Below are 12,694 nucleotides of genomic sequence, written 5' to 3'. Positions count from 1 at the left end.
CTGCCTCATGTAACCTGTAGTGACAAGGACACTAGTAAAACGCAAAACTAGAGACGAATCAGTCAGGCAGGATAATGAGAGCGGAATTGTCTGTGGCCACCATCTACAAAACAATTCCCTTTTTTGGTGTTGTCTTGCTGTTGCCTCTCCAGTGCACCTGTTGTCAATTTAATTTGCACCAAAGCAGGTGACATTGATTCACAATTGCTTATGCATTCTTACTGGATATATTGATATCCCTGAAATTTAATTGACTACTGTGATGATTCCGTGTTGCTTAAATCTTTTGAGCAGTGTCTGTGAGGTTTGGATGTGATTTCCAAAGACATGGAATGAATACCTTCAAAAATTTACAAATTGGTCTTGTCTGCATTCAAACAGTGAGGTCTGAGCTAGATAGATGTGTTGGAGAAAATGAAACACCACCCAAGCAAAGAAAATGACAAGGCAACCCATTGGACAATGATGCAGTGGGCAAACGCTTGTGAATCTCTGCATTGCCCCGTAGCAAAATGTGCCTACTGTTGCACAGAACAATACTGTGTCATCCTGCACAATGAAATTCTTATGAAACAATGAACCTCTACGTAGTGAGAGTTAAGGAGAAGAATATAAAACCTGCGAAATAGATTTCGCAGGTTTTCCCACTTACAAAGCATGTAGAGGTCTTTCATTTTTATCATAGGTACTCTTCAACTGTGAGTGATGGAATCTAAAACAGAAATCCAGAAAATCACATTGAATGATTTTTAAGTAATTAATGTGCATTTTATTGCATGACATAAGTATTTGATACATCAGAAAAGCAGAACTTAATATTTGGTACAGAAACCTTTTACAATTACAGAGATCATACGTTTCCTGTAGTTCTTAACCAGGTTTGCAGACACTGCAGCAGGGATTTTGTCCCACTCCTCCATACAGACCTTCTCCAGATCCTTCAGATTTCAGGGCTGTCGCTGTGCAATACGGACTTTCAGCTCCCTCCAAAGATTTTTTATTTGTTCAGGTCTGGAGACTTGCTAGGCCACTCCAGGACCTTGAGATGTTTCTTATGGAGCCACTCCTTAGTTGCCCTGGCTGTGTGTTTCGGGTCGTTGTCATGCTGGAAGACCCAGCCACGACCCATCTTCAATGCTCTTACTGAGGGAAGGAGGTTGTTGGCCAAGATCTCCATGATACATGGCCCCATCCATTCTCCCCTCAATACGGTGCAGTCATCCTATCCCCTTTGCAGAAAAGCATCCCCAAAGAATGATGTTTCCACCTCCATGCATCACGGTTGGGATGGTGTTCTTGGGGTTGTACTCATCTGTCTTCTTCCTCCAAACATGGCAAGTGGAGTTTAGACCAAAAAGCTCTATTTTTGTCTCATCAGACCACATGACCTTCTCCCATTCCTCCTCTGGATCATCCAGATGGTCATTGGCAAACTTCAGATGGGCCTGGACATTCGCTGGCTTGAGCAGATGGGCCTTGTGTGGACTGCAGAATTTTAATCCATGACGGCGTAGTGTGTTACTGATGGTTTTCTTTGAGACTGTAGTCCCAGCTCTCTTCAGTTCATTGTCCAGGTCCTGCCGTGTAGTTCTGGGCAGATCCCTCACCTTCCTCATGATCATTGATGCCCCACGGGGTGAGATTTTGCATGGAGCACCAGACCGAGGGAGATTAACTGTCATCTTGAACTTCTTCCATTTTCTAATAATAACAGTTGTTGTCATCTCACCAAGCTGCTTGCCTATTATCCTGTAGCTCATCCCAGCCTTGTGCAGGTCTACAATTTTATCCCTGATGTCCTTACACAGCTCTCTGGTCTTGGCCATGGTGGAGAGGTTGGAGTCTGTTTGGTAGAGTGTGTGGACAGGAGGGCTTCTTAAAGAAATACTAACAGGTCTGTGAGAGCTGGAATTCCTACTGGTTGGTAGGTGATCAAATACTTATGTCATGCAATAAAATGCTAATTAATTATTTAAAAATCATACAATGTGATTTTATCAGTACCTATGATAAAAATGACAGACCTCTACATGCTTTGTAAGTAGGAAAACCTGCAAAATCGGCAGTGTATCAAATACTTGTTCTCCCCACTGAATAAGCAAAAATATTATAATAAAATAATAATAAAATAAAGAAAAAATATGAACAAACATATATTTTTGAAAGAGAAGGATAGGGCATATGAACAGAATGGTAGAAGTATTGAATTTTATATATACATATGAGGGTAATATGCATATGAATGAATGGTATATACAAGGGATTACTCTAATGCCCATTTAAATCAAACTAAAGTACATTGTGGGCCTGTTATAATAAATCATGAAGGATTTGACAAATGTTCACTTGATCAGAGTATATGGAAACCAGCTGAAGAGGAGAGAGCACTAACAAGAACCAAGCATTGAAGGATCTAGTGAGATTTGGCATACATGAGGGGTGTCAGGTCCCATGGTATGTGTTCTCTCAGCTCATCCGACATTCTGAAAGAGTCAGTGATGCTGTCTTGGCAAAGAAAGGGTACAAAAGGTATTAACTGATGGGCTGGATTTGTATATTCTTTGAAAATGTTTACCCCAATTAAAGACTACACTTATTACATTTATTCATAGCCCCCCTTCCCTAAAACCATTCTTTGGTATTATTGTATATTACGAAAATATTTCTGAGAATGTTATACAATTCTTCCAAACCCTCCAAACCTAGTCATTATACAACAGAATACCATGTTGATTGACTCAATAATTGCTACCATTTATATTTAGATCATACTGAAGGACCATTGAATTGATGACATCGTTGAAAAATCAACAAGCACAAAAAGAGTGAAACATTGACCAGATGTAAACATTGGTGAACTATCCCTTTAGCGTGTGTAACAGGGAGAGAAAATTATGTGTTCAAGTCCCTGGTGGGCATTTTATATAAAAAAATATGTGCAAGGGGTGGAGGTGAGGGAGAAATCAATAGACAGACCCCTTTTATGGAGAGGAGGCCTCCTGGTGGTCTCTGCACCCTCCATCTTCTGGCCATCTTCCTACACCTCCATCTTCCAGCCTTGCCTGGTTACACATCCTTATTCATCTATTTTATGTTTGGCCTTCACCCCGAGCTGCTACCTGAGAGCCCTCAAATACCTCCCCAGACGAGGTCCCATTAGGAGGCATGTGTATAGGGGCAGGGGTGGCCCTGATCTAACACTGATCTAACCAAGCGTCTCCCTCAGGCCTGTACAGTAAATCAGTATTGCCGTTCTTGAGTTCTGGTCCTGTCAGTCGACTTGAACTCGAACATTTGATCAGCTGGTAAGTTTTGAAGGAGTGCAGGCAAATAGACACTTTTATACATATTTTGAAGGATACTCTTTTTCTTCCCCACAGCTCACCAGTCACCTGCCTTGTATCTAAGTTTATTTATGAATTTCAAACCAATAGCATTGAGTTTAATAGTACCAGTAATAAAACAGTCTCTTCTCTGGCTTTCTTTTGAGCAATTTGCATGCTTCTACAGTAAGAACATGGTTGGTGCTCATGGGTCCTTTAAAATTGAAATACTCAATGACAGTAAAGCCAAAATATGAGAAAGAAAACATATATATGAAGAAAAGTGTTGCTGCCATTCATGGAATGAGTCGTTTTTCAACAGCCTATCCAAATGGGAACACATATGCAAATATTGGGCACATAAGGCTTGTGGGGAACTCACACCATCTGGTTACCCTCCCAAATTCCTGGCAGTTGGCTGAACATACCCAAACACCCATCCACCTGGCTGCCTCTGAACCGATCTCCCTCTTAATTCTACACACCGTACCTGGGATTAAGTTTTGTTCTAGCTACACAGTACTTATAATTAAAACAATGATTTCCATCACATCCATGGTTCCTTTCTTTAGAAAACAATGACAGTTGTACAGCCAACCACTACGAAATGTGAATCAAAATCAAGAGCAATATCTTCCTTGTTGGTGCAGTTCGTCCATCGCAGTATAACTGTAAACAATTTTACTTTAGGCTTACTTTAAGCCTAAAGTAAAACTGCTACTGTAGCAACTGTCCCTGACATTTTGAAGCCAGCATCCATTTTATAAAAGTAACAGAAAAAACATACAGAATCAGTGTTCATTTCAAAATGAGTCTGTGCTGAAACTTTGCTGAAACTGTGCTGAACACACTGAACCCAACAGCAACTGTCTTTATAGTTCAGTTTCTTAGACTAAAAAGGCAAAGAAGAATAACCTCAGCATGATTTAAGGCAATCATTGTTTGAGTGATGCTAACCGTGGAAGGGGAAAGACTGACCCAAGCATATTATACTGTCTAATTGCCTGCACTGTAAAAATGTATGCTTGTTTGGCCCAATGCCAAAAATGCATTTAATTACCCATGAGTCTTTGTCAACATTGCTACACTCTGTATAATGCACTGAGTTGATTCAATATACATTTAAAACAAGTTCATACTGGAACTCCTGTTTGGGTCAGTAGGTAAAAGGGTTTAACAATGACAGAGGTGCAAGTTTGATTCTTGATGGAGCGGGATGTACTGAAATGTAAGCACTCACTGTTTTAAGATAATTTAAACAAAAGCATCTTAATGAAAACACTTGCACAATTAACATGGCAAGTCACAATGACAGGTGTGGTTTCAAACATGGACCGACTTTTATTTTTATGTAATTCCCAGGTGTGAATAATTCCACACCTGTGGTCACTGATTCCGAGTCATCACTGTCATTTAGTGATTCCAGTCATCCAATAACATTGATGTTTCTAACTCACTGGCTTTGAATGGAGCTAAAGTGATAAAGATGTCTGAACACTCTAATTTCGAAAAATCCATTGGCTTTGGCAAATGTACTCTTTCTGGTCATACAAAAAACACAAACTAAAATACCCATATATGTAATTTTACAAGCTCTTGGTATCATGGTTCAATATTGTAGATGTTGTAGAAACAACATTTTGCCATTCAAATTAGGATGGGCACTGCTGTCCATATGTGCAATCTTCCTAGTTTCTCACTTCTGTCCAAGAGGTATGCATACATGTATGTTAGGGAGCATGCTGCAAAGTTAGCTAGTGTTTGTTTGCTTGTTCTTTTAAACTACTGTACATTTCACTGACCAACAATCTTACTACGAATAAGAGGACCTTTTAGAATATTCAGGTGACCTAACAATTTCATGGAGAATGATTGCAGGATCATGCAATGGCATTGGAAACAGCCTGTCAGTAAGACATTGGTGCTGGACCAGTTAAAGTGAGGAAGGCGATATTGTATGGCATGAAGTTCACAAGCTATGTGGCTAATACAGATCACGTTTAATAAATGGAGAAACACGTTTGTTTTGCTAGCTTTGGTTATGAAACCAGATTGACTAGCTAAGTGTTGAGCTTACCTGCCATTTTCTTCAAAGATCATGCTATCGTAAGTGTAACTGCCACTAAAAAAAGCTGTAGCAACTCTGTTACAGTATGTGGCAATTTCATGATTCTGTAATGTACGACCTTGTGGGACCTTACATAGGGCGTATCTGGACTATTCTTATCTATGATATGTACTGTAGGCTGATGTTAAAGGCAGCTGACATCTAATCAACTCATCAGCTGTTTCCAAGTAAAAGTAAACCAGGAGCAGCTGCATCAGTCCATAGATATCACTACTACATGTAATATGTGAGGCTTTTGCAATGGATTTTGCAATGGATAATGTTTAGGGTTTGAGAGAACTTTTTTTATTTATTTTTTGTAGGCTTGTTGGAACTGTAAGTACTCGTAGCATTTCTCAGTAATGCTTGATAACGTCAATGTGCATAATTTGAAACCTCATTTTCAAGAGCATTGGACACCACAGGCTGGCAGACTTAGTATGCATTTGCATATTGTTTTTTTCATCAAGCCCAAACCCATTGTATTGTCCCTAAGCACAATGTTGAGATTAAATATAATCATATACATATACACAGTATGTATCTCCCTTCATAATAATAAAATAGGCTCTGAACTGATCTTACACTTACACTACACAAAATAAATAAACACAAAGGGTGTTAAACCAAGCTCAACATTGGTCAACATTTCCTGTACCACTACCTTACAAGCGTCAGAGATACATATTGGCCAGCATCACCCAGGAGGAAGACATTTCCTAGTCTTATCGCACTGTATCCCTAAGACAGCTTGGGCACAAAACAAACTGAGGTCATTGAGCATGCTCACACCTGATTTTCTGATTGGTCATGCAGTGTGGTAAAAGCAGAAGGGCTTGGTGTGGATGCCTAGGAGGAAGGTTTACCTCGATCGTCAACTCTCCTAAATCTGTCAGGAGTTGATATGAGAACAGGATTTTGGACACAAATGGATACGATAAAATTTAAAAAAGGGAGAAAAGGGGGACAAAAATGAACACTTGTACCTATTTATATTTAAAAATGAATGTAACTAAATGATGCATGTTTTTGGTTAGTTATTTTTCCATGCTGTATTGCATACTCAGGTGTACACATGCACTCCTTACAAAATATTTATATTGTCACTTCAGTTTTAAGATCTCAGTCTAACTGTACAAGTGGCCTATAATGCAAAATATTTAATCAAAAAAATAAATCAGTCAACATCAAATAAAAAAGGCATACTGAATACATGCTGTGCTCCTTTTGCCATGAAAATTATATGGGAATGACTAATATGAAAATAAATAACATGCAGTCTGCTAATGATGCATGATGTTATAGAAATATTTTCCGAAGGTATGCAGTTTCGCTAGTTAAATAATTTAGCTAGTGTGTAAGTGTAGGAGGACTATCTGTTTTCCAGAATAATGTTATGCAATTCTTTGCTGCAAGCAACAACAGAAAGATGCATAATGTATATTATGCTCATTCCATGGATCTAGTACATTAGTTTGTTAGTAACAAGCAGACACAAGTGAAAAGTGAAATAGAAATGTTTCTTATTCCTGAATCCTAGAAGTTAAAATTACATTACACATCCAAAACATGCAGTAAAATGTACCTTCATGCATATTATGGGCCAACAAAGGATAAACAGTCTATATCCTTATTTCAACCTGTACATCTCCCATTTCAGTCTAATGACATTTGGGGCAACTGGCATGTATTTTCTGGACAATAATTAGAAATAAATGTTTTCCTTACATCAAGTCTTAGTTTGAGTTCCACAACAGAATGCTGTTTCATTTTAACCATATTTCTGACAATGAATAAGATTACAATCAGGAAAAGACTGTCGTCGATCTCTAAGAACACTTGATATATGTAGCCCCTAATACAAGATATCATTGGCTTCATTATGGTGCAGTACAGCACTTCTCTGCAGCACTGGGACATATCACTCCCTCTCTCTCTCTCTCTCTTTTAACCCACTTGGTGCCTGAAGGGGAAACAGCTTCCACTGAAGAACCAAGAGACTTTAATAAATGTTGACAGTATCAGATCTGCTTCATGATATGTTTAATTTTAACCAAGCAGATGAAGTGGTGTCAGCTTCTAAAAAATGAGATTCCCTTAAAATAAATCAATAGAAATCCATGGAACCTCCTTTGGTGTGTATTCTTTTTTTCGTTTACTCTTATTTAACCAAGTCAGTTGAGAACCAATTGTAATTTCCAGTGTCCAAAAATGGACAAAGGCATTTAATTGCAAGACACTAACAAAACACACAGAAACACAAATAATCACTATACCCAAGGGAATAGACAATTAATACACATTATACTACACTGAACAAAATTATAAACGCAACACTTTTGTTTTTGCCCCCATTTATCATGAGCTGAACTCAAAAGATCTAAGACTTTCGCTATGTACACAAAAGGCCTATTTCTCTCAAATATTGTTCACAAATATGTCTAAATCTGTGTTAGTGTGCACTTCTCCTTTGCCGAGATAATCCATCCACCTCACAGGTGTGGCATATCAAGATGCTGATTAGACAGCATGATTATTGCACAGGTGTGCCTTAGGCTGGCCACAATAAAATGCCACTTTAAAATGCTCATGATAAATGGGGGCAAAAACAAAAGTGTTGCGTTTATAATTTTGTTCAGTGTAATTACAGCAAGTCAAAGACGAGGATAGCTTTGCCAGATTCAGCTGGTGCACCAATCAGATGGCAGCTTGTTTCCTTCATTTCTTAAGGAAAAAAGTTTCATATCCTAAACGTTTTTCGTATGAGTTCAAAGTCATTTATCTTGATTTTCACTGCTATTAGTAAATATTATGAAAGGATACTACATTGAAAATTTAACTTAGAGATTTCATATGCAATGAACAACCTACAGAAAGGCCAACAGGCTTTAATCTGCATAATATAATCAACTTTGTGTATCAATTGCTTCCAGCTGCCAGCTTTCAGCTGTTTTCAAATGCCTTATTACTGGTCTTGGCTCCACAGATTTATGAAATGTGGGATGTCTGGATTCTGTATGGTTCTATTTGCATCATTTTGGGGGGAGTTTCTGAATGTGGTAAAGTCACTAGCTTGCAGTACACCTGCATCTTTGCAGACATTAATTTATATTCTGACTGCGGCATACCAAAAATACCTGGGGCCTTGCATGCAGGGGTGAAAATGGGCTGAGCACTGTCCAGGGTTGGTGGGGTTGATGGAAGACAAGGTTGCCTCATCTCTCTCTAGCAACTCCATGTGGTAGGTTGGAAGACTGCAAGCTCAGTAGTTGTTTTTATCAGTTAAATGTGTTCTATAAGCAACTTTGTGCTTGCAAATACATTCTGGTTGAAGCAAGCAGTATTATGAGGAACGGAAACAGTTTGGTGAGATACGTCAAGGCCATAGGTTTACATTTATTCAAAAGCCTGGTTGAGACAGACTCCCGGGCTCTCTTTGATCTTTAAAATATTCCTTAAGTCATCAATTTTTTCTGTACCAAGTTTACTTATTCTTTCATAAAATGCACAATCTTGGTTATATTTTCTCCCTATCCATAACAAAATTTAAGTATTCATCATACCCCAATGAATATTAAGAGTGAAAATGTATTCACACTTAACAATTTGCATAGTCAATCCTTCACCCCATAGCCTCTCTTGATTTCCCAAGGGCACAGATGTAGACATGTGCATAGCAGTATTCCACTGAGGGACCAATATGGATTTCACAAATGCTGCTTCCTCCCTCTTCATCGCTCAGCCCAGTTTCCAAGGAGAAATTTATTTCCATCCACAATTCTCCCCAGTCAATGCTTAACGGTAGGAGTAATAGTCAAGCTCTGGAGGATCTGCTTGACTTGAAAAATCTGACCTAAATCTGACCTAAAAATCTCTTAATTTTCCTTATTTTCATCAATTCTTTACAACAGTATTTTGTTTCACAAAAATGGCAAACAAACCTTGTCTTAAAGACAAGAAAGCAGTTAAAGCAGAATCTCCACAAGAATGAACAGAATCTGTGAAAATGGTGGATATTTCAGACTTATCTCAAGGTTTGCAAACACTTCACACTATGATGATGGCAGCTGTCATCACTAGAAGGACTGAAGCTTTTGCGTCCACCCTAGTTGGTCTCAATTGACTGGCACAGTCTCAACATCTAACTCCAATGACCGCCTCACAACCTAACATGACCCGAGTATAGGTTTACCTTGCTTGATCAAAGGTCCCATGCACTCACATAGGCGCTGGATAATTAGTGTTTCTGTTTAAATCTGTGTCTTCCAATAATCCAGAGAGACTGGATTATTTCCTGAGGAGATTTCTCTCTGACACAGTTGGAACAGAGTCAGGTCATTTCTGAGGTTTAATGTGTGATACACATCCCATTTTCAAGTTTTAAAGTGGTCTTATATATACAAACATTACTTTAACATTGGTTCAAGTGTAGTGGAATAGTGTGTCTTATAAGGTGAATGACTAAGTTTTCACCCATGACTGTATTGGTTAAAGTGGAAATGTATTTGAAGATGCTGGGGAGTTCTGTTTGGGTGGTCTCATTCTGGCAAAAAATATATATTTTTGTTAAAAGACCAGTCTCCTCCAAAAAATAAAAAATAATTTAGTATAGTCTGAATGACAAATGTTACCATAACTGCATTCTAAATTAGAATATTGAATGTGCTTCCATTTTAATTTCCAGTGGTTGTATTCATCACTGGAGCAGCGGGGGGGGGGGGGGGGGGGGGGGGGGGGGGGTGTAAGGTATAGGGATGGTGGGAACAAAAGGGGAGGGACCTGATCTGTCTTTGGGAAAATGGATGGGAATGGTTTACTATTATAATTATTATTGTTGTTGTTGTCTTTATTACGTCTGTCCTTGTTTTATGTCTGTCTTTGTTTTCATGTTTAAAATATTATACATGTATATGTATTTTGATTATAATTGAAATGTATGATAATACCCTTCCTTTTGATAATATCAAATATTTTTATTCACTTTAGTAATGGTTCACTAAAATGACATTTATCCAATAGAAACCTAGCAATATTGCTAAAACTCTAGTTTAGTAAACTGATATTTCCTTAAGATGGCAAACAACTTGTTATTCATCTATGAGATTTTACGAGTTTGTAATTTTTGTGAAATACCTATCCAGGAATGTAATTGCATCGAATAGACCACATTTAACAGATTTCAGAACTTTTAATAACTTAACTCGATATACTGTAAGTACAATAACTTTACATACAATAACCTTACACTTCATTAACACCTAACATTGTGTGATTGGTTTGCACATAGAACTTTACCGCAACCAAGTTCAAAGGTGTTTGTGCAGATAGCGAGATTCTGGTTGTTCTCCTTTCATCATAAATAATGAACAAGTGTGATGATGATAATGGAAAGGACAGCTACCACCGGGCAATACATAGCTCTGTCTTTAATGCAGACTGGCAAAGCCTGGTCAGCTAAAATGAGTTTCATACATGGAGTTTCTAGATAAAGTCCACATTCTATGGAAAACTATGTGGACTGTGCGTGCGAGTTTACGCACTTGCTTGTATGGGGGGTGGGTTGCTATATGTCTATGGGTGCAGTTACATCCTATATCACCATATTTCAGTCCGTAACTCTATACCTGTTTTCAATAAAAAATCTGTAAGAAATACTGTTACCTCCACGTGTTATTATTTACCACTGTCTGGTGATTGTTAAATTGTAACTGTTTTCTAAGTTTAATATTGACGTTCTGTGGCAAAAGCTATTTCAGCATATTAGGCAATGGCAAGTGATGCAGCAGTGGTAATTTTTTTTTGACCACTTTAATTTAACTTTAGTAGATAGTAATTACATAGAATGAGAATGGTGAATAAACCTTGATTACCAGAAGGTCCATTTCAGCCAGATAATAACTTACTTATATATAACTTAACTTAAACTTACTTCCACTAGATTTAGTTATAGAATATGATTATTTAATCTGCAATTGTATTATGTATTATTTTATCCATGAAAAAATGTGGTATTCAAAATAGTATATCTGCAATATTTGTTAGCATATTTAATCAATTAATACATACGTTACTGAGATTGAAGAAATTACTCTAGCCAAGTGAAAAATATGTTTTTTATAGCTGTTGTTAAAATACAACATGTCTGGTATTTTTTGCCTTGATGAATAAATGTTGCACTTGTGCACATTACTTTACTGATCGATTTGGTGTGAACAGTCGTTTCACTAGAATTTCTCACTTGTAGCCTATAAATAACATGTACACAAAACAATTCAACAGTCAATTTCAAAATAACAGAAAATTATTGACAATCTTTAGCAGTCTTTCAGTATTACCTTTCTGTCGTGTGGATGGGTTTTTTGTCATGACAGATGCATTGCAACAGGTGGTATTGGTAACTTCCACACTCATATTTCCATTTCCGTTCAAGGATGTGTTGCTCTGCATCTGAGGCTGACAGTCCAGGAATGTGAATGAAGAACAGTCATTTGAAGTTTGTAAAGCCATATTTCATCCCTGGTCTTCAAACAATTAAAATCAATTGAAATAACTTTTCATCTATATGTAATAAAATATATTTGCCAAGCCATCCAAAGAAAACAAAACACTAACAAATTCAGGTCCAGATGATAATTTTAAATGTTGCCTTCTCTGCTGTCGACTTGACGTAACAAATGTTCTGTAGGCAATCTGTGAAAGATGCAGAAGGATGCCGATCCGTTTGCAGAGTACAGTCACTGGGAGTGCACTGGCATCATTGTTGCGCAGAGACCAGACTTTCTACCACAGAGAGAAAATGAGGGAGTGAACATTTTGACAGAGGCATCTCTCTCTCTCCCTCTTCCTCTCTCTCCTTTTTCTGTGTTGGAGTGTCTCATACACGCCTGAATTTGGGAGGGGTGTTTGGAATGTGTGGCCATGCAGTTGCTGAACTCCAACACAGCAGTATAGAGCTTGATACTGCCTCCCTGTGGAAGCATGCAACACTTTTGTATCATTCTGTTTCAATTAGGATATTCTGTCTTAAATTAGTTATCCTCAAGGGTATTGATTTAAATTTAGATGATCTGTGAAATAGTAACCAATTGCACAAAATACCTATTTCCTGCGGCACCATCAGGAATGCATACCTTTGAATAGTCTTCTAATGATTTATGTTGTCTTATTGGGATGTCAGTTTTAAGGAATGTTGTATAAACATTACAACGGAATTTGTAGCATGTCTAGCAAAAAACACCAGCCCGTAGAAAATGCAGTCAATTAA

General features: G+C 37.8%; 1 protein-coding gene across 4 annotated transcripts in view; it reads right to left on the bottom strand.

The window, feature by feature from the left end:
- si:dkey-1h24.2 (7tmA_CCK-BR domain-containing protein) overlaps positions 1 to 12,196 on the bottom strand; it is a 50,874-nt gene extending 38,678 nt beyond the window's left edge. For 3 of the 4 annotated variants that reach the window (XR_002196314.3, XM_020044386.3, XM_029116478.2), the window contains exon 1: positions 11,766 to 12,030. Coding sequence is in view for 3 of the 4 variants with exons in the window: in XM_020044386.3 (XP_019899945.1) it covers positions 11,766 to 11,937 (172 nt within the window). In the remaining variant the exon portion in view is untranslated. The other variant, XM_020044387.3, reaches the window with a different exon arrangement.
- Between the last annotated feature and the right edge of the window lie 498 nt (positions 12,197 to 12,694).

Source organism: Esox lucius, chromosome 22 (assembly GCF_011004845.1).
Source record: "Esox lucius isolate fEsoLuc1 chromosome 22, fEsoLuc1.pri, whole genome shotgun sequence".
In the NCBI taxonomy this organism is placed as follows: domain Eukaryota; kingdom Metazoa; phylum Chordata; class Actinopteri; order Esociformes; family Esocidae; genus Esox; species Esox lucius.
Note: the sequence above shows the minus strand (reverse complement) of the source record. Positions and strands in the feature narration are given on the sequence as shown.